Genomic DNA, 22,359 nt, shown 5'->3' with positions numbered 1-22,359 from the left:
TAGCACCATGGTTTGCACCCTCAGTAGCGGTGGAGGGTTGACCTCCTTGACCACGACGTTCCTCTTCTTCAAAATCCACATCAGATACCCCTGGCATTTATTCTTCTTTTGCGTTACTCTCGTTTCCCAATGATTCTTCCAAACGTGGGCATTTAGGTAGCAAAAACGATGCATTGTTGATGTTAACTTGACACTACAGCACACTAGCTCGCTTTCTCCTCAACCGTCCGGATATGTCAACGTTCACGCGTGCGACAGGGTGGTTTGATCCCGGTCCGCTCATATACAAAAGCTAACATTAACGTGAAGTAGAGTTAACTTGCGGCCAACACCATTGTATTACAAACACTGACAACACACACACACATAATGAGAAGGTACACCTGGCGAATCTCTCGCCTTTTATCTTTCACCTTTGAATAATGTAACTTATAAACACGTCGTTTTACAGCGCTGTGGCCGTCCTTAAAAGATGTGTCAATAAACAAACTTCTGCATCATGTGAAGCAGACACGTTGACTTCACTACTTATTAAGATATTTTAAATATGGAATGTTCAATGCCTTATCGCGCTGATGTGTCCGAGCCCCAGCCCCCAATTCTAAATATTTGTCCGAACCTGGCCCGGCCCGTTGTGTCCCGTCGGAAGAGGTGAGGAGATATGAACATTTATACAACCCCAATGAAGTTCATAAAATATAAAAAAAAACACTTAAGAAAATGTTCGAGAATGAGGTCCAATGTTCCTTCCCACCAGCATCAGCAGGCAATCTAAGACTACACTCTTTTAGTTTGTGATCTCTCGGTGGTCACTTAAGCCAGGGGTTTTCAACTGGTTTTGTCCCAGGGACCACCATTCTGACCAGAAAGTAATCCGCGGCCCACTGATGTGCCAGTGATTCCCAAAACATTTTACAGTCCCGTACGCTTCTTTTTCATGTTTGTAACCGCCGCCGCCACGCCCCCTCCCCCCGCACACATATTCTGCCTATAATACTTGTCAGTGTAATTTCTTCGCTGAATATGGGTCTACATCAGTATTTTGGGCAATGCGACTTGGCTATTCAGACATAAATATGTCGACAGGCCCAGGTATATTTATAAAAATATAAAAAGTCAATGGTGAACTGATCAACATAGGCTCATGTCGCGGACCCCCTGCAATACCGTCGCGGACCACCAGGGGGCCACGGACCCCTGGTTGAAAACCCCTGACTCAAGCTACCAAAATAAAACAAAGCCTTTTCCCAGGGAGTGAAGGTGTCCACTGTGTGCACTAATGTCTGATTACGAAATAGGAATAACACCGGGATTAAAAAACATCTATTTTATTCCTTAAAAAACATCATGTGGCAAGAAATATAGAAAAAAAGTATCTACAAATACAAATACATTGAAACAAGAGCGCAAATTACTCAAAATCACACACACAAGCATGTGAATTTTAAAAACAATCTGGAAGGATTTGGGGTTTTAACAGAGCTGCACCCTGACCTGGCACCATGGGATTGGAAATACAAAGCCAGCCTAGGCGCTCAAGTGGTGACTGTGATGGTTTTAGATCTGACATCACTACGCCTGCTGGATGTCAAGCCTGAGTCACACTACCTGGCTAACTTCACACTCCCAGCAAGAGAAGCGCTAACATGTAGCCTTGGTGCTTTGTGTTCATTTTTTTGTTGTGATTCTGTAATAGAATCAGAGCATTCTGCTGTAAGGCATTTCGTGCTGACAGCAATGAGGTGACAGGCTGTTGCCTGAGAAACATCAGATGAGAAATCGCTTGTCCACCAGAGTTTTAGCAGCCAGATTCTTCCTGCCAACTGCATCACGGATGAGACGAAATACCTGTAAAAGAACGACAGCTTGTCATAGCTCCAAATAAATTCCATTAATTCTCCAACTGTGCTGTATTTTTTTTATTTGTTTTAATCTGTAAGGCAAAATTCACCCACAGAATGAGTAAATCCAGAACATGGACATTCACGGTGTTTGGCCAGGAGGCCAAGAGTCACCCTCAGCTTCTCCTCTCCTATCTCTGTCCCCTGCTCTCTCACTCTCTCTCTCTCTCTCTGAGTCCCCTGCTCTCCTACTCTATCACTCTCTCTCTCCCTCTCTCCCTTTCTCTCTCTCCCTCTCCTATCTCTGAGTCTCCTACTCTATCTCTCTCTCTCTCTGAGTCCCCTGCTCTCCTTCTCTTTCTCTCTCTCTCTCTCTCTTTCCCTCTCCTATCTCTGAGTCCCCTGCTCTCCTACTCTATCACTCTGTCTGTTTGTCTCTCCTTTACCATTTTTCTGTCTGTCATTCATCTCAGGATTGGGTTGATGTTCTTTCAATCTCATGCATTCAGGTTTATCAGATGTATTTAATCATTCAAGAATATTTGGTCTAATTGGCATCTGTTTATTCAATTGGTATTATTGACAGTTGTACTTTTTTGTTTTACTTTACATTCCTGTAACATTTAAGCTTACCGTTTATTGTATTAATAAACTGTTCATTCATTAACCATTCATACAACTTCTCTCATGTGCCATGCCATTACAGCTAACAACTGGCTTCTTTATTGCTCTGTAATATTGTAGGTCAATTGTAGAGTCAGATTAATTATATTTTCCCACAATATTTACCACTCTAATCCATTCTACTGTCCCATAATGTTCTCAAGTGTTCTCAACACCTTCCAGCCTGGTGTTTTTCGTTGTTGGTAACATTTTGGCTCCTCTTACCAATCCATGACCGTTCATATGATTCAGACATGCTCAGGCAAAATTCTAGAACTAAAAACCAGCAAGTAAAATATCCATACAATTAGTCTAGCAGACATGATATAAAATTGAACTAAGGTTGGCTGGTTAAACCCTCACCATTAAGCAGGTTTTATTGTATTGTCATAAGACTTACCATCTGCTGTAGGTAGGTGAGCGCAGCAGCGAGGATGAAGTTCTGGCTGGCCAGATCCACCACACAGAAGAAGAGCGTGTCAAAGATGAGAAGCGTCGCTTCATTCCCATAGAACAGCACATCACTGAAGGAGTGCGACTCATCTACACCAAGACACACGTACACAGACAAACACAATTACAAGTTATCTACCACACAAAAAAATAACTATATGGACTGATATTTGTTACGTTTTGTTAGTAAGAAATGTCCACCGTTGTAAAAGATGCTCTTCTCGATGGGTTCCATAAACTCCATTCCAATGACCCTCTCGAGCAGGAGCTTGTCCCGCACGATGTAATCCATCTCATGGTGCGCCTGCAGGGACACAATACTATGCTTAAGTGCACAACTCAACACCAACTCAACTGCAATCAGCCCAACTTACTGCCTTTCCACACAATATGAGAATAACCAATCCATCAGCATTGATCCTCAGCGTCCTGAAGTGTTCATTCAAATCACTCAGCAATGTCCCTTCCACTCACATGGTCGATGATGGACCCGAGGAACCGGTTCATGGTATGGTACGCCTTCGTGCTCTGCTCAAATGGATTGGCAGAGGCATCCACTAATCTTGAGGGGCCATTCCTCTGTGGACAGGTGTAAAAAGAATGAGTGAGAATTTGTAAGACTGGTTTCTCTTTGTGTGTGTGTGTGTGTGTGTGTGTGTGGGTTTTGAGTCTTACTCGGCTCAGAGGCTCCAGGATGCGATCGTACTGATTCCTTAGGCGGTCAGTAATGGCAATCTGGAAGGTTTGAGTGTCTGAGTTTGGCAACAGGCCCCTCTGCCCACATAGATTATCCTACATATAGAGACACACACAGAGTAAAGAGCCGTATGAGGAATGTGCCGTTAACACATGGGCAATCACACTGTAGAATGTGCCAATGACACATGGGCAAACACAGACACGGTAGAATGTGCCAATGGGCAAACACAGACACGGTAGAATGTGCCATTAACACATGGGCAAACACAGACACGGTAGAATGTGCCATTAACACACACACGGTAGAATGTGCCATTAACACATGGGCAAACACACACACGGTAGAATGTGCCAATGGGCAAACACAGACACGGTAGAATGTGCCACTAACACATGGGCAAACACACACACGGTAGAATGTGCCATTAACACACGGGCAAACACAGACAGTTCATGCCTAAACGTTGAGTCTGTGTACGGTGAACACAAGCATACATACTATAGTTTAAAATAAATGTGTTCATGCCTAAACGTTGAGTCTGTGTACGGTGAACACAAGCATACATACTATAGTTTAAAATAAATGTGTTCATGCCTAAACGTTGAGTCTGTGTACGGTGAACACAAGCATACATACTATAGTTTAAAATAAATGTTCTGTATGTGTTCATTCTCATTTGTTTCACATAGGACACAGAAGAGGTACCCAATCAGCTGTGGGTACTGTGAGGATGGCGTTTCACTGCTAAATAGACAATGACTATAAACTATAGAGTTTCATTATGCTACAACTACAACCTGACTGCATTTCTTGAAACTTCTCTCACACACACAGCCAGATACAGCCAGAACACACACACTTACCGCCTCTCTCTTCAGGTTAGCGTTCATCTCCTCCATATTGGTATCAGCATGGCCGTGGACAGAGCGGCCGTGGATGTAGTAACCAAAGCAACGGTGGGACAGTACCAACACAGAGACCTGTAACATGAACACACACACAAGACCAGACACACACACACACACACACACACACACAAGACCACGCACACACAAGACCACACACACACACACACACACAAGTGCATGAGCTCAACTAGTAGAAATCTGTTGACAGACAGAATGTATTCCAAATAAAGACAGCCATGGAGGTCGCTAGAAGACCCATCGTGTTCAGACTCACATTGCTGATGGAGCAGAGATCCACAAACTGACGAATCTTATCCTCAACAAAGCGCTCATGAAAAACTGTGAAGAACACCACCTGCAGACACATTAACATGCAGACATAAACAGAGGAGTTGGCTCAGATCTTCATTCTTCTGGCACCCAGACTCATGACTCAAGATATCGGGGTGACTTGGACAGGAATCAGAGAGTATGACGGCGATGTGGGCGGGGACGCTGAGAGTATGACAGCGATGTGGGCGGGGACTCTGAGAGTATGACAGCGATGTGGGCGGGGACTCTGAGAGTATGACAGCGATGTGGGCGGGGACTCTGAGTATGTGGGCGGGGACACTGAGAGTATGACAGCGATGTGGGCGGGGACTCTGAGTATGTGGGTGGGGACTCTGAGAGTATGACAGCGATGTGGGCGGGGACTCTGAGTATGTGGGTGGGGACTCAGAGTATGACAGCGATGTGGGCGGGGACTCTGAGAGTATGACAGCGATGTGGGCGGGGACTCTGACAGTACTACAGTGATGTGGGCAGGACGTTTGTGTCTGCTGTAATAGTCAATAACATCCTATTCAGTCTTCCTGGACCTGTGGTGCAGAATATTAATCTACAACAGCCGCCTTTGTTATCTGTTACCTCTTTGTCATCCATGGAAGTGATGAATGCATAAATTATCCTCCATCAAACTATTTTCAGCAATGCTATTACCAATGCCTTACAGTTCAACCATCAGATCACCTTTGAAGTTCAAGTAAAGTGTGCAACAACGAGGGATGAAGGCCATGTGGATCCTGAGCAGGGCTGGGAGATGATTTTGGCTTCCAACGATTATGAAAACAACATAATCAAGACAAAGCAATGATTGTACCGCGTTCCGTTTCGCAACGTTGCTCTGGTTTTGTCCTGCGTCATCGATCCAGCACCCAGTGGTGCGCTTTCACTTCTCCCTAAAAGCCCACTCTAGAGCTAGTGATATCATGTTGGGTACATGAGATGAGAGCACCATACTCTGTGTGTGTGTGTGTGTGTGTGTGTGTGTGAGTGTGTGAGTGTGTGTGTGTGTGTAAGTGTGTGTGCGTGTGTGTGTGAGAGTGTGAGTGTGTGTGTGAGTGTGTGTGTGTGTGAGAGAGTGTGTGTGTGAGTGTGAGTGTGTGTGTGTGTGAGAGAGAGAGAGAGAGAGAGAGAGAGAGAGAGAGAGAGAGAGAGAGAGAGAGAGAGAGTGTGTGTGTGTGTGTGTGTGTGTACATGTGTGTGTGTACATGTGTGTGTGTGTGTGTGTGTATCTCCATGCTTACCTGCAGCAGGCCCACACTGAGCCAGAGGCAGGAGGCCAGGCCGAAGCGCAGCACCTGGCTGTCGGGTGGGGTGTAGGCGCCAGGCGGGCGACGCAGCGTGGACCACGGGTCCCTCAGAGCCAGGCTGGAGAAGCCCACCACCTCCAACAGGAAGAGCACACACAGCACCTGGAAGGTGGGGCTGATCTTGCGCAGCGTCTGGATCTCGTTCCATTCGTTTGCCACAAAGTAGGTCCTCCAGATGCTGACCGGAGCTGCCGCACTTCTACCCTCACCGCCTCCTTGCAAGGAGCACACGGACAAACAGTACATAAACTACAGATATTGTTTTCATCCAGAAACCAGGGTAGCTAAGCCCGTTTTGGACTAGACTAGGCAGTCCTATCTACCATTGACAGGGATTGAAAAGCCAGCTCAAAAACACAGATTCAAAGCAAACAAGAGTCCCATCAGCAGAGGCACACACAGAACCAGCTGCAGCTCACCCTCCATTGGCTTGAGTGCTTTGCTTCGGGGCCTCTCCCAGTCTATGAAGAATATATCCACAGAGAGCTGCTGCAGGAGCTTGTGGAGGAACTGCACTGCCTAGAGAGGGAGAGGAAGGACAGATAAGGAGGGGGAAAAGAGAACCAAGTCAAGGGGCTGTAGGTGGCTGATTGGAGTATGGGATAGGGACTGATTAGTGCTGGTGGTATTCTCACCTTGAAACCGAAGGCACAGCCCACATATGTTACAAACCTCTCCTCCTGCTGAGGCAACGGCAGTAACACAGATACAAACTGCTGAGCCTGGAAACACACACACACACACACACACACACACACACACACACACACACACACACACACACACACACACACACACACACACACACACACACACACACAGTTTAGCAATGGTGTCCTTGACCTTTGAGGCCAAAAGAAAGAGGAGGAAACACAGCTCAGAGACTTCGAGACACAAAGAGGAAGAAGAAAAAGCCAACTTGCCTCCAGCGTCTGGAGAGAACACACACAGACAAGTTTAAGCAGAAGAAGAAAGAGGAAGACAAATACAAATATCAAAGCTGGGCACAAAGGATTTGGTAACATAAAGACACACCACAACATCCTCCCCTCATGTGTAATGCACATCCACACTAGGGCTGAACGATTTGGGAAAATAATCTAATTGCTATTTTTTTTCCCCCCAATATTGCGTTTGCGATTTAATATGCGATTTTTTTATTTTATCCAATTTTTTTTCCTAACAAATCGTAATGAATGATTTAAATATGACAAACACAATATTAGATACATTTAGTGTAAAATATTATTTCCCACATTTTACATTTTTATTTAACTGCTCATTACAGAAACAAGAAGAACAAATCGGTGTGCATTTAAGTCATTTAAACAAAGTCATTGTAAGAATAAACACACAAGGCATGCACTTTTTAAACACAGTGTGCAAAATTTACCATCTTAAGAAAATATATATATAATATAATACATATATTTTTTTAGACCACGTTTTTAATCGCGAACGTTGCGGTTAGAAAATCGCGTTCTATCATATCGCGATTAAATCGCAAATGCAATTAATCGTTCAGCCCTAATCCACACCACAACATCCTCCATCATGTGTAATGCACATCCACACACCACACACAACATCTTCCATCATGTGTAATGCACATCCACACACCACATCCACACACCACAACATTCTCCATCATGTGTAATGCACATCCACACACCTTGTAGAAAATGAGCCAGTAGAGGCCAGTTCCCACGGTGATGACGAAGAAAACATTGGCCAAATCCCCAGCATAGAACAGCAGAAACTTCACAATGGTCTGAAAACAGGAACAGAGAAACAGAGATTTTTTTCAAATGGTTTTGATACCAGTGCTATAATGTGGTGTGTGTCTGTGTGGTGTTGTTTACTAATGTGGTGTGTGTCTGTGGTGTTGTTTACCTCAGCAGTGCTATAATGTGGTGTGTGTCTGTGTAGTGCTGTTTACCTCCAGGTCAATCATTTGAGAGACGATTCTTCTCTTCCAGCTGGCGGTCTTTACCAGCGAATAGATAACAGCTACACCACCTAAAACACCCAGAGCAATCTGCCCAAACACACACACACAACACACAAACAACACCGTCATCATCACAGCTCACACCGAGGGCATCATACCAATCCTGAATTATAAATATTGTACAAAATGTTGCAGAGGCACACACACACACACACACACACACACACACACACACACACACACACACACACACACACACACACACACACACACACACACACAATGACTCACATCAGTCTTCACCCGAGCTTCATTTTGATCCATCTCATATTCCATAGAGAAGGCCACCTAAAAAGCCCCGTTAAACATAAAAATATAAAAATACAAGCAACACAAATGATCATTAAACTCAATGTTAGCATGGCCACGTGTTAATATGATACTCCTGTTCATTTCATTAGGGTTGGTAAAGGATATCTATAGTAGGTAATCACAGTCGTGAGGATATCCTTTACCAACCCCATGAACATGAGTGTCATATTGCTCTTATCCAACAGTTCTACTACTGACTAATTGAGTCTGAGGACAGAAGATTGTGTCTTCTTTTCTTTATTTCAAATTAGTTTATTCATTCCGCACCCCAAAAAATAGCAACAACCCGAGTTTTTGGCATACCTCTGCTACATTAGCGCCAACTCCAAAACTACAACATGTAACATTATAAAATTGCTGCCTTCCATTCTGCTTTGAATGTTTGACGCAGCACAATTCAACAGTTTAAGTATATCAAACACGGAGGGATCAAAAATCCTTCACAATGCGCACACACACACACAGACACAGACACAGACACAGACACACACACACACAGACACACACACAGACAGATGTTAGATTCCAGTGATATTTCTCATGTACAGATATCTTGTGTATGTTCCTCCACCACTACCAGGGCCGTAGGCCCAAATTCCAGTAAGGTTAGATTCCTCCTGGCGCCTGGGTTCTTAGGCTGAAGGACATTGATTGACTATCATGGTCATGTATGTGTATGTGTGTGTGTTAGAGATTGTTATGCATTTCATTCGGTTTACGTAATGCCACCAGTTAAATTAGCCTGTGCCCCGAGGCTCAGGGGATCAGAGCGACTCGCGGAGCAAGGAAGAACCATCTCCTGAAAGACGACCCCCGACACGCACCCGCGTGTGCCCGGCGACTCTTAGAACTCTGCTCAACTTAGAATACTTAGGCTCAGAAAAGTACTTAGTGCTATTTCTTGTCTGCTACAATAAATATCTTTGGCTCTGATCCGAACCGCTCCAGCTTCCTTGATTGAGACAACCAACTAGACCACCTTTTAGAATTAAGTGTAGTAGCCTAAATATAGAAAAGAATCTTACACACACACACACACACACACACACACACACACACAGAGTGGCACTCACAGAGATGGTCTGTGTGAGTGGGTCGGTGATGAGGATGTCTGTGTAGGAGACAGTGACGAGAGGAGGATACACCTCGCCTCGCTGCGTCAGCGGCACCAGCTGGAACCTGTGACACAACAGGACAGCGTCAGCACCGTCAGCATGTCAGCCACTCCGGTGTTATGGCCACCATCTGCCCTGTGCCATCTCACCTTATCCGGATGTCTGTGGCCACGCGTATGACTCTGGGGGTGGCGCTCAAACTCTTCTCTCTCCCACTGAGCGTGTCCACGATCATCAGTCTGCGCGTCAGGTACCAGTTATTCATGTTGGAGCCTACAGCGGGTACATACACAATGGTTACAGACACACACACACACACACACACACACACACACACACACACACACACACACACACACACACACACACACACACACACACACACTCCAGTTACTAGGTTTAACTCAAGCAATTGTTGTTCAACAGGAGAGTGACCATCTAGAGCAGGGGTCGGGAACCTTTTTTGCCTGGAGAGCCACTTTTACCATTTTTAAAAAAAAAATTTATCTCAGAAGAGCCACAAAAAAGACGGTTACAAGAAAAAGTTTGGATATTTAACTAACAGTTACTTTTATTCAACAGAGTTTTTTTTAATACATTTTCTACTAGTTTTAAAAGTTATGGTACTAGTAACTTGATATGTAAATGGCAATGGGAAATGACAGAAGTTTACAACGTTACAACGACAACACTCGAAATTGAACATTACCGGTAGGCCTACCAGAGATCTGGTGCTGCATAGACTTGCTGATGGCCTTTGTTAGAGTAAAATCACTCTTTCGTGTTGTTTTGGAGAGGAACCACCATACGAAGCAATTTGTTGTAACAAGGATAAGTTTTACTGGTAGATACTGACACAATACAACTTGGCCAACAGACAGTCAAGTACAGTCAAGCAAGCCGGAGAATGCATTCTGATCTGATACAGAGGATGCTCAAACTTTTAAGGCCTAATTCTGTGATGTCACTCTGGCCCCCTGCGCCGCCCATCTACACTGTCTCGTCCACTCTGCTCATAGTAAATAACACATGATTCTTGTGCTATTCTCCACTTACAGAACTTCTGTTTTTAATCTGCTGACACATCTATGTCTGGAAACTCTCCCTTATCTGCGCCACGGACTTGACCACTTATGATTTCTCCTTTCGCTGCCCTTTCTCATAGCCTTCTGTCCCAGTTTTAACTTGCTCTCTCGTCTGGCTTTACATTTCCCACGTGAATGTTACTTGCTGTTTTCTGACTGACTTTTTCATGTGATTATTGTATACTTCATTTGATACATTTGATTTGATATGATTAGATACATTTGATAATTCAAATGTATCTTACACCTTGTAGTCTGGCTCATATTCAGTGAGGTGAAGCTTCATGCAAGCATTGAGGCTTTCATCATTTAAACGCGAGCGCAGGTTCATCTTTATATTTTTCATATGTGAGAAAGATTTCTCACATGCATAAGTCAGTGGAACCGAACATGGTTAACACAGCAATACCAACACGTTGCAATGTGCGATATGTAATGGACAGTTCAAGTTTTTTAGAATCAGAATCATTTTTAGAATCAGTTCGTCTTCGGATGGAAGCTTTCTCATGTCAGTCCACTTGTGTTCGCTCGCAAGCTGTGCTCGCTGACGTGCGATTCCTTCCAGCTGATCGTTCAGTGATTTGAACTTGCCCACCCAGATGTCAGACGAGGGCAGGTCGGCAACCACGATATGTTTTTTTCCTTTTCGACATTTTTCTCTAGCCTATCAACTTTAACAGTGAAAGTTTTCTTGTTGATGGAAATGTAGGGAAATCTGTGATTTTGTTTGATATTGGCATGGCAACCAGCCGCGAATGTAACAATATTGTGCAGGCTATGGTTACGGAGTCAGGTGAGGTGGAAAGGTAAATTAAATCACTCAGATAGACCTACGTATTTGCCACGAAACCTTGTAATTTTAATATAAGTAGTATTGACTGTTATTTTAGCCTTCTACTAGGCCTAGGCCTTGATTACACGTTTTTTTTTTCCTGTATTTTTCTCCAACGCATTTCGTCCGAGAGCCCCGGCCGTCAGCAAAAGAGCCAGTGGTGGCTCGCGAGCCACAGGTTCTCGACCCATGATCTAGAGGTTTCGGCTGTGTGCATGTTCACTGTGAGCTCATTGCATGAATGTGTGTATGTGCGAGAGTGCCATTACCTTGATTGACAAATTGTCCATTGAACTGCAGGTTAAAGTTTAGGACAGGCAGGGCCACAAGACGCCTCTCCCCTTGAGAGGACCTCAGCACCAGAAAGACATCATAGAACAAGGGCTCTGGGAAACGGGCCAGTACCTCAGAGACAGGCAACACACACTGACACCCAAACCCAAACAGACACACACAGGAGGAGTTAGCATTACACCTGATGAGATGTTTGACATTTGGACACTGTGGAATAAGGGGAAAAGATATGCGTGAGTGTACTTTAAGACTCACACTTTGCTTGTAGGCTGTCCCAAAGGTGTAAGCAGCTTGTTGCCTGGTGGCGGTGTCTGGACAGAGCTAGAGAATGCAGGAATGGAAGAACAAAGTTAGGGGGAGTGGGAAAGCAAGCTATTCATCAAATCGCTATCAGAGCACGTCCGATATCGTTCCTGTGTTGCTTTCGCTATTTTCGTGTAGTTTCTCACTGGAAAGTTCCCCTTGTGATACAATCCTGCATCGTTGAATTGATTCTGATCATACCACAATGAATAGCAGAATAGATGACCATCATGTGTTTCAAATGAAATACTCAGTTATGCAGCCTGTTACAATCTTGTACTTTTACAAGTATTACACTTTGAATAAAGACAAAAGGGCAGATGAAGGGGGACTAAGCAATGGTGGAAAAGAAGAGAGAGGGGCTTGAAACAGTCAGGGCAGAGGTCAAACCTTCAGAAACTGACTGTCCACCAGCCTCCCCCATCTGTCCACCAGCCTCCCCCATCTATCCACCAGCCCCCCCCCCCCTTCGGTTCAGCCGACTCCTTTTAAGGTGCTGGGCATCTCGTTCCTCTCCCCCCCTTACTAACCATGCCTTACTGAACTGGAAAGGAATCCCTTCAAGACGGGGTGGGACCACTGACAAATAATGTACTGGCTGTGTCTTACAAATGAGCTTGTGACTTGTGACTGAATTTAGGTTGAGGTTGAAGGTCATTAGAAGGTTGAGTGAACCACAACCAAACAAAGTTATCTTGTATGTGTGTAAAAAGACTAACGCTGTGAACAAACTGACAAACCAAAAACCCGGCCACAATAGATGATTATGCTTCATGAGAATCCATTCATTTTTTGTTTATGGTGAATGAAATGCCTCTTGATATTGTAAGAGAAAATCAAGTTTATTGATGTCACCAATGTTTAGTCATCAACAAGCAGTTCAGTTGAAGTTCATGTCAAGCAATTTAGCTCAAAACAGTAAACAGATAAATAACTAATTTCACGGTTCTAAGGAAAGAGGCCTATGACCCTGAGGTGTCGCTGCTGGTGTGACATTGACAGGGCCAGCAAGGGCCAGCAGTGACAGTGGCCGTAAATTACAACTTTTTAGGTCAGAAAGATCACCACGGGACACGGACAAGATAAGATTAACAGCCGAACTGTGAGAAACAAGGTTCTCAAACTAAGGCCCCATTGTTAAAGAGTTAGTTAGTTACAGCTCCCCAGGGGATCCATGATTAAGCAACATTGTCGTGACTGAGGGGTTAAAAGATTGAATTGCGTATGTGAATGTCAGAATGCATTCTCCAGTCGTGGGTGACAGAGCTCTTTTTCGACTGTATTTGTACATCTCTTGAAACTCTGTAAACCAACACGTAGATTTAGTATAATCTAACAGCATCTCACTGCACAATGCCATAGGAAAAAGTACTAATCTCACTTACTGCTATTAAAATGAAAACATATGGGTGTGGATGTCCAATAGAGGAGGCACCACAGTCCTCCTGCACCCTTGCCACTGGAGATGACCTCACAACCGACACCTTCCCCCAACCGTCTTAGCGACCCACCTCCTCCTTCCACCAGCCCCTTCATCACATTCAGGCAGGTGACACTGGAACTATCTGAGCCCCGAACCCACAAAGCAGTGGGTCCACTCCAGACACCATCAATCCCAGGTGCCTAAGGCGTGTGCAGGACAGCCTGAAGGGGTGTTCCAGCACATAATCAAACTCTCCCTGAGGCTGAAGAAGACTACAGGTCAGTGGTACTGACATGGCATGCCATGACGACCTTTGAGAGACCTGGGCTCTGCCACCAGTCTCCTCTCCGGCTGATTCTCCTCCTGCTCCTCAACCTCATCCAGGTCTCCTCTGGCTAGCCACTGGTATGCCATCCCCTGCCGGGACGGATAATCACTTTCCTCCTTTCTTCCCCAGTGTCTCTGTTGGCGCACTATCCCACCGCTGCCACCAAATGTGAGGGTACAAGGCGGCCACTCCAGAGTGGTGAAGGTGGGAAAGAAGGTGCAGGCGAGGTTTTTTTTAAGTTGATAAAAATATCTAATAATTTATTTACAAGGGGACCGTGACCCTCTGCAGTTCCTGTAACAGGCCCACATCAGTAGGGGTGGGAATCTCTTGGCACCTCACGATTCGATTCGATTCCGATTCAGAGGTCAACGATTCGATTCTAAACCGATTCTCGATTCTAAACCGATTATCGATTATCAATTCTAAAACGATTATCGATGCATCTCATTTTTTAAAACATTTTAGTTTGCTACTCAGAGTCTGCAATAATCGATGCCGCTTGCATTTCAACACAAAATGAATGTGTAAAAAAAAAAAAAAAAAAAAAAAAAAATTATAATTTTTTTTTTTATTATTATTATTATTAAAACATCGATTATGAACTTTTCTGAATCGAGACAGAATCGTTCTAGAGAGAATCGAGAGAAATCGAAAAATCGATTTTTCCCCCCACCCCTACACATCAGCGTGGACGACGCCATCATCTACCTGCTGCACAGGGCCCACTTTCACCCGGAGAGGCCAGGAAGCACAGTGAGAGTCCCGTTCTTTGACTTCTCCAGTGCATTCAACACCATCCGGCCCCTCCTGCTTGCGAAGAAGCTCTCAGCCATGCGAGTAGACCACAACACAACATGGTGGCCTGGATTACAGACTACCTCACCAACAGGCCACAGTTCGTCTGGCTGCAGGGCATGTGCTGATGGGGAAATTGGCGCACCTCAAGGAACCGTACTTTCCCCATTTCTTTCACTCTCTACACCTTTGCCTTCAGCTTCAACTCTGGAATGTGCCACCTACAGACGTTCTCTGATTATTCCGCCACTGTGAGGTGCATTAGCAAGGAGGAGGAGTATAGAGGGGAGGTGGAGAGCTTCATCAGATGGTGTGGTAGTTCAAGAGTACAAACAAATAACCTGGGATTTACCACTGCTGCAATAGTCAACACACATCCTCCTGACCTTGTGTTGTGTCAAATGTAGGATAGAACTTCCATTTCAAATGAGATGAGAAACCAGGATCAGTGTAACCACTCTAAACCATTCTGCACTGACAGGTCTGAAGTATTCCTTCTGCGTAAAAGAGGAATTGAGTCGAGAATGAGGGTCTCTATCCATGCACCCTGCATTGGCTACTGCGCTTGGCTGGATCTAATAACTCACCGACAAATAATCTGTTTTTGAATCATCATGCATACACAAAAGTAACCACCTACAACCATAGTGTATTACGTGATCTTGTGGTATTGTGAGACTGCAAGAGAACGGAGTGGTCAAAGTCTTCAACAGAGAGGTCGCAAGGTTGTGATAAAAGGCAAAACATCCTGAAGAGCCAAAGATTACATGTGAAACTAATCAGGAGTTGACCGACTGTGATTTGTTATGTGCTAATACATGCCTCCTCAAATGTGAACATGGACTGATTACTTTAAAAAGGTTTCACATGGTTGAAGAGTAAGCTGGTACATGGTTTGAATGTATATGTGTGTGTTCCACCTGTACAGCTCCTCTTGTAAGGTTTTCCCATCGTAAGAATAGTCCTCCAGCATTGTAAACAGCAGCTATGAGCTGAATCTGTGTATTCTAGAGAGAAAGCAAACACACACACACACACACACATAAATAAATATTGCAGGTAGGTAAATGTAAAAACAGCTCCCTTTGCAGTGGATGCACTGGTGTGCAGAGCTAATACTCTTACCTGATAGGTTCCTCTGAAGCTGTAGCCAATAGGGAGTGGTTGAGTTTGTAACACACGTGATGCCAAACCAGGTTGGTCTCCATAATATAGCCAGGGCATATGTGTTCTCCTACACAAACCACATCATCCATATTTAAACACAAACCACACTATCCATATACAATTTTCCCTTTACATACATGTTTGTAGAGCACTTGTGTATGTGTAAAGGTGTGCACTGTGCATTTGTGTACATTCATTTATTGTTTTAGCAATATATATATATATATATATATATATGTACCAGTGCGTGATGTCCTGGGTGTGGCCTTGAGCGGCAGTGGTTCTGAAGATTGTGTTATAGAGGCCACAGGCATCATTGCTCACAGTGCTGGTGGAGTACATGTTCATCACACACATGTTCCCCAACGCCTGACATGCCGTCCTGTTAGAGAACAACTACAGCACAGCAAGAACACATTCACAAATGCAGCCATATTTTACACACATGATTACACTTCTCTTTATGTTAGATCGTCCATAGATATACACTGAACTATCTACAGTCCCCTTCACAATTATTTAACCCCTGTTAAAGAGGGTTATAAAAACAAATCACCTTTTGGTGAATTAACGTAGTCTCACAATGATTGATCACACTTGAATTGAAGTACGATGTATTCTGGGGGGAAAAAACCTAATCAAGAAATAATTCATACAATCTCCCTTTGCCAATAAAACAGCACTGAGTCTTCTCCTACAACATCTTATGAGGTTGGAGAATGCAGAGCAGCGGAATTTCCCCAGAATCTCTCCAGACCGTCCTGGGTTCCAGGCACTCTCTTCAGCTCACCCCACAGATTTTCTATGGGGTTTAGGTCAGGATCCAATGACCACCTGGTTGTAGTTTCTCGGCAGGGGCAGCGAGATTGTGATTTCAAATGTCCTGGTATTTCATGGAGCACATGATGCCATGTACCCTAACCAGGCTCCCAGAGCCTTTGGATGAAAAACAGCCCCACATCATCACAGCCCCTCCACCATATTTATCAGTGGGGATCAGGCTCTTCTCAGTATAGTCATCCTTCTTTTTACACCAAACCCACCTTGAGTGTTTGCTGCCAATAAGCTCAATTCCGTTTCATCTGACCATAGAACATGGTTCCTGTCAGAGCCCCTGTATCTCCAGGCACTTATGTATAGGGGTGGGAATCTCTTGGCACCTCACGATTCGATTCCGATTCAGTGGTCAACGATTCGATTCTAAACCGATTATCGATTCTAAACCGATTATCGATTCAAAACCGATTACCGATTATCAATTCTAAACCGATAAAACGATTATCGATGCATGTCGATGTTTAAAACATTTGAGTTTGCTACTCAGAGTCTCAAATCACTTCCTACTTTGTGTTTGATAATCAACAGATGAATTACCTTCTCTATTTTTTTATTAGAGAAAAAGTTTTTCCTTGTCACAATTATGACTTTCAATGAACAATGCAATAATGGATGCAGCACAAAATGGATGTGTAAAAAAAAAAAAAAAAAAAATAATAATAATATTTTTTTTATTTATTTATTTTTATTAAAAAATCGATTATGAACTTTTCTGAATCGAGACAGAATCGTTCTAGAGAGAAATCGAAAAATCGATTTTTTTTCCCACCCTTACTTATGTATGTGGTTACATTTCTTAGGCGTGTCAAGAGTGAAATATGCATACATACATACTGTGTGAAGATATGCTTGCATACTGTGTGAAATGTGCTTACATACTGTGTGAAAAAAGGTTTTCGTGCGAACACCTGCTGTAGAACAATGTTTGTGTTTAAATGTGCTGAAATATTCTTGAGTGTCTAATGAAATGGGCAAGGTAGAGAAAAACAGGAAGTGTACCCTTGAGGCCCTGGGTAAGGGACACAAATGTGTGAAAAGTAGGTCGAGGGGAACACTTGCGTGTTGGGGGAGAACATGTATGCAACAGGAAAGAGGCATTAAGCAACCGACTGCAAAATGTATGACCGAATATGGCAAATAACTGTGGCCTGCAGGAAGCAGGAGGTTATAATAAGCGAACACGCCAGACTTGAGCATCTTACTATAGAACTTAGTGAGAACAGTTAGGATCCCACATTGAAGAGTGGAGTTTCTTTTCAGTTAGAAAGCCTGATTAAACAGGAGTGCCTTTTGAGCTTGTTAGTAGAGTAGTTCACTTTTGTTTGTATCTTTTGTCCTCTTTGTAATAAAACTTTGAATAGCTTGTTAATATAAAAACCTCACTTCTGAGGCCTTTCATGGAGTGAATTCTCTCCCCGCGTCTCACCAACACACCTCCCTTTATACACAAAGTCTAGTACAGCAGTCTCCTCCAAAAACGTCTCTGCCTCATTGACAGATACCTTCGGTACAGGGAAACTGACGACTGCGTGGAAAAGGTGCGTTGCTTCTCTCTCTCAGGGAGTGCGTTTAGGTGATCTCATGGTGTATTCAGAGGTCCCTTCTCATACCTTGACTTAAGGACAATACTATAGGGCTTGGTATACTGTGACATGGGTTCCGTATTAAAAAGGCCTATAACCGTGAGGGTTGACCGTGAAAGCACTTGAAAACGCTTTAGCACTTGAAACGCAGTCGGTAATCTTTGTAGGTGGACACAACTAAGCGAAATCTCTACAACTCAAAAGTGAATTTCTTATTATCCTCTTTACCGGGGTCGCCAATAACAGTGGAGGGGACTGTATGTGCACACATGTTCATAAAAGATCAAGGATAATATATATGTATTGGCTCACCAAACAGGCCGCTGCTGATGAGTAGAGAAAACTGGAGAACCACACAGATTGAACAGGAAGAGCCTACAGAGGACATTTTTCACAACAATTCAGAGCAATCAATATTCTACGTTCACATATTTAGCACACGCCATTTAGCAAAGCTTTATTTTAATCACCAGATTCTGGTACAGTGTCCTTACCAGTTGAGCAAAGATGACGCTGGCAACCACATTGTTAGGGAGACTGTTGGGGGGAAGGCACAGTCCTCCAGCCTACAATACCCATAAACACACACCACATTAGAGAGAACACAGGCAAACACAGACACAACAAATTAACACAATTTGATACAATATAAAACAATAAAGGGAACTTTTTTCACTACACTACATGACTACGTCACTAAATAACATCATGCAGAGGTGTGTCTACACCTTACCAGGATGTTGGAGCCTCCACATAGGCAAGACAGGGATGTGTTAATGAACGTGTCCTGGCATCTCACACACCTATCAGAGACAGGGGTGTGTTAATGAATGTGTCCTGGCATCTCACACACCTATCAGAGACAGGGATGTTTTATTGAATGTGTCCTGGCATCTCACACACCTATCATAGACAGGGATGTGCTAATGAATGTGTCCTGGCATCTCACACACCTATCAGAGACAGGGGTGTGTTAATGAATGTGTCCTGGCATCTCACACACCTATCAGAGACAGGGATGTTTTATTGAATGTGTCCTGGCATCTCACACACCTATCATAGACAGGGATGTGCTAATGAATGTGTCCTGGCATCTCACACACCTATCAGAGACAGTACAGAAACAACAACACACACACTACCTAACTAACCATAGATTCTCATCTGGCATCTCCATAAAAGATCACACAGTGAGGAAGATTGTAAGGTGAAATAAAACACAAGTAACAGTAGAAATTGCACTGGCAATAATAATTACTACAATAAACTACACAGCATCTAAAGATCATCCAAATACGCTGCCATAGACCATCTAAAGAACATCCAAATACGCTCTGATAGACCATCTAAAGAACATCCAAATACGCTTCCATATACCATCTAAAGATCATCCAAATACGCTCTGATAGACCATCTAAAGATCATCCAAATACGCTCTGATAGACCATCTTTTTTATGATGCAGGAGTTTGTTGTTTTGCACAGCTTTACCTGCTTCCTGTGGAATCTGGGGCCGATAAGGCAGGATCAGAGTTGGTACAGGGTTCACACGTGGGTTCCTCTTGAATGTTTCCCCTGCTGTCTCTCTCCACTGACAAAGACACACACACACACACAAACACACACACACACATAACCCAGTGTTGTAAACTGCTGGCAAGATACTGTACATAGATATGAACTACTAAAGTTCCTCTCCTGGCATTGATTAAACAATTAAACAAAACTACAAACTCATCTCTGTGGCCTTAAAATGTCTTCGATGTAACTAGAAGTTTGCCTTGCCTTGTCTACCACAGTGCTATGAACATGCAATTTAGCTACGCCTGGCTGCTCCTCTGATAGCTCTCATTTTAATCTAGCCTTATGCTAACTAGATTTGCATTTCTTGAAGGAAACACCAGTGCATGCAGAACAAAGGTGAAAATTTAAAAGATCAGGACATTTAATTTTATTCAAGGCATGACGAGAAAGACAAAGGAGAAGGGGAGAGGTGTGTTAAGAATGATCGGTTGAAAGATAAAGACATAGAGCACTGGAGAGTGATAAAGAGAATAAAGAGACAGAAAGACAAGAGACAGAGAGTGTGAGACTGGGAAGGTGATTAAAGAAAGAAAGAAAGCTAGTCATTATAATAGTGGTTGCTAGGATGTTGCTGGAACAAGGCTGGAAATAAGAATTTTCACTGGAGGGGGTCTTTAGGAAATATGCCCTGCAATGTTGAAAACAACTGCAACACAAGAAGACCTCACTACAGACATAAATCATTTTCTTCTCTCTCACAGACTTGGCCACCATTCCAATGTGGCTGACTCCCTGATTTTCTCACCCAGGATGTGGTTGGCCGGACACTGGCATGTGCCATCTTCTCCAATGGCACCAGGACAGCGAATACAGCCATAGCCATCCTGTGTCACCGTCTACAGTGCAACACAATAATCAGAATACTACACAAACACTGATAAAATATAAGACCTTTACAAAACACAATCAAAGCAAGACCAGGGATGGACAGCCAGACTGAATGACTGAAACACTTTAACTTTGCGAGCAGCAGAAAATGCATGGGTATCAAGATATCAGCTACCAAGACTATGTGCAAAAATAACCAGCTTTTACTAATCGCTTCAAAATTATGTTTCAAAACTGTACCGGTTTTGATTCGGGACATCGTTGACAGGCGACCGACGCGCCATTGCTGACAAGTATGCGATACCCAACCTGACACTCACAGCTCAGACCTGCATGAAAGAAAAGTACACATCAGTTTGCGTAAGTAAGGGATAGATTACAGTCCGCCGGTCAGTAATCCTGACAGGACGAACAGGACCCCGACGCGTAGCCATCATCCGGTTTACTTGCCAAAACTATTACAGAAATTGCTCCTAAATGTCTCTTGAATGATTTTGAATCAATGAATGATAAATTATTTTGTTGCCGTTTTGTGGCCTTCGCGGAGAAAAAATTTAATCGAATCCACCTAGCTATTTCATTATGGATAGGCACAGCCTCGTTTTATAAAGGTTTGACATTTGCCTCTGAAATATGCTGTTGCAATCAGTGTCCAGTTAACGTTATAGTAATTAGCAAACCAACTGAACCTTGATGGAGGTTATTTGGTTAAAAACAGTGATGCAGCTTGATAGCTGGTTATCGTGCCAGCGATAGCTCTTATACTGACCACAACAACATTGTTGATTGTACAGGTTATGAATAGTGGTCGCCCAGAGATAAAGGGATTAACAATTCATAGTGGTAGCAGCCAACGATGGCGTCATATGAGGTAGGATAAAACGTTACCAGCTGGCAAATAAAAGTGCTAACAAGATAGTTATTTATGTATTGTCTTGGAGCAAGACCCAAACTTCCTTTGCATGGAAATATAAACGCGAAAGATATTATCTTAGCTTGACAAAGTCTAGCTAATGTTCATCTGTTTATGACACTTGAGGTAAGTTAATGTCAAAGGCGCTATCTGAAGTTATCTGAAATGCACAGCTTAGGTAGCTTACCATAGTCATTTATAAAACAACTTCAATAAATAAACAACTACCTATGTTATGAAGTCTATAGAAGGTCTATATCTCACGAGGAAACTTCAAACTAGCTAACCTGTTAGCTAACGGTTTATGCCGTATGTTTGTACCATTGGCTAACACCATTAGCGCACACCTACCAGATTTACTAGTGACTTGATTTGGTCCACACTTAATGCAGGATAAACTTGAAATGTCAAAATAGCTTTCTTTCCCACAGTCTGACGACCCCTGGAAGGATATTGTGAATAGCTGACCAGAATAAGCACTAAGTTGAAATAAAATGATAAAAGTTGCTCTGTAAATACACGCTTGTGGCGTCCTCGTCGCCATGGTAGAGACACTACAACTTCCTGTTTGGGTTGTACCATTCCGTTTCTCCTCTCACACATTCCACTATACCGCGCGTTTTCTTCAGACGTGCGGTGGTGGTGAAACATGCGGGATCGGTGTTTTTCTTTTAACTTACAGATGGTATTTAACCGTAAACTAATTTAGCTAAACCAAGTGTCTATGTAGACTGTGAAACTTGGTGAG

The 22,359-nt window shown here is 43.5% G+C and overlaps 1 protein-coding gene across 2 annotated transcripts; it reads right to left on the bottom strand.

Annotated features, from left to right (window-relative positions):
- Positions 1–1,312: 1,312 nt before the first annotated feature.
- On the bottom strand, positions 1,313–22,250 carry tmem67 (transmembrane protein 67). Of its 2 annotated transcripts, XM_031576669.1 has the most exons (28): positions 21,963–22,250; positions 20,939–21,027; positions 20,616–20,706; positions 19,778–19,877; positions 19,021–19,090; positions 18,782–18,853; positions 18,600–18,662; positions 16,109–16,263; positions 15,826–15,934; positions 15,621–15,707; positions 12,104–12,169; positions 11,824–11,980; positions 9,787–9,910; positions 9,596–9,701; positions 8,442–8,498; positions 8,139–8,237; positions 7,872–7,970; positions 7,123–7,131; positions 6,835–6,921; positions 6,619–6,718; positions 6,134–6,414; positions 4,840–4,920; positions 4,521–4,637; positions 3,633–3,749; positions 3,432–3,536; positions 3,159–3,261; positions 2,905–3,047; positions 1,313–1,848 (listed from the first exon to the last, which is right to left on the bottom strand). In XM_031576669.1, exons 1-28 carry the CDS (start codon positions 22,153–22,155, stop codon positions 1,768–1,770), a joined length of 2,961 nt encoding a protein of 986 aa, XP_031432529.1. In that variant the 5' UTR covers positions 22,156–22,250; the 3' UTR covers positions 1,313–1,767. The 2 variants fall into 2 exon arrangements, with proteins under 2 accessions (XP_031432529.1, XP_031432531.1); XM_031576671.1 differs by lacking the exon at positions 7,123–7,131.
- Between the last annotated feature and the right edge of the window lie 109 nt (positions 22,251–22,359).

The sequence above is a fragment of the Clupea harengus genome, chromosome 11 (genome assembly GCF_900700415.2).
Source record: "Clupea harengus chromosome 11, Ch_v2.0.2, whole genome shotgun sequence".
NCBI lineage: Eukaryota > Metazoa > Chordata > Actinopteri > Clupeiformes > Clupeidae > Clupea > Clupea harengus.
Note: the sequence above shows the minus strand (reverse complement) of the source record. Positions and strands in the feature narration are given on the sequence as shown.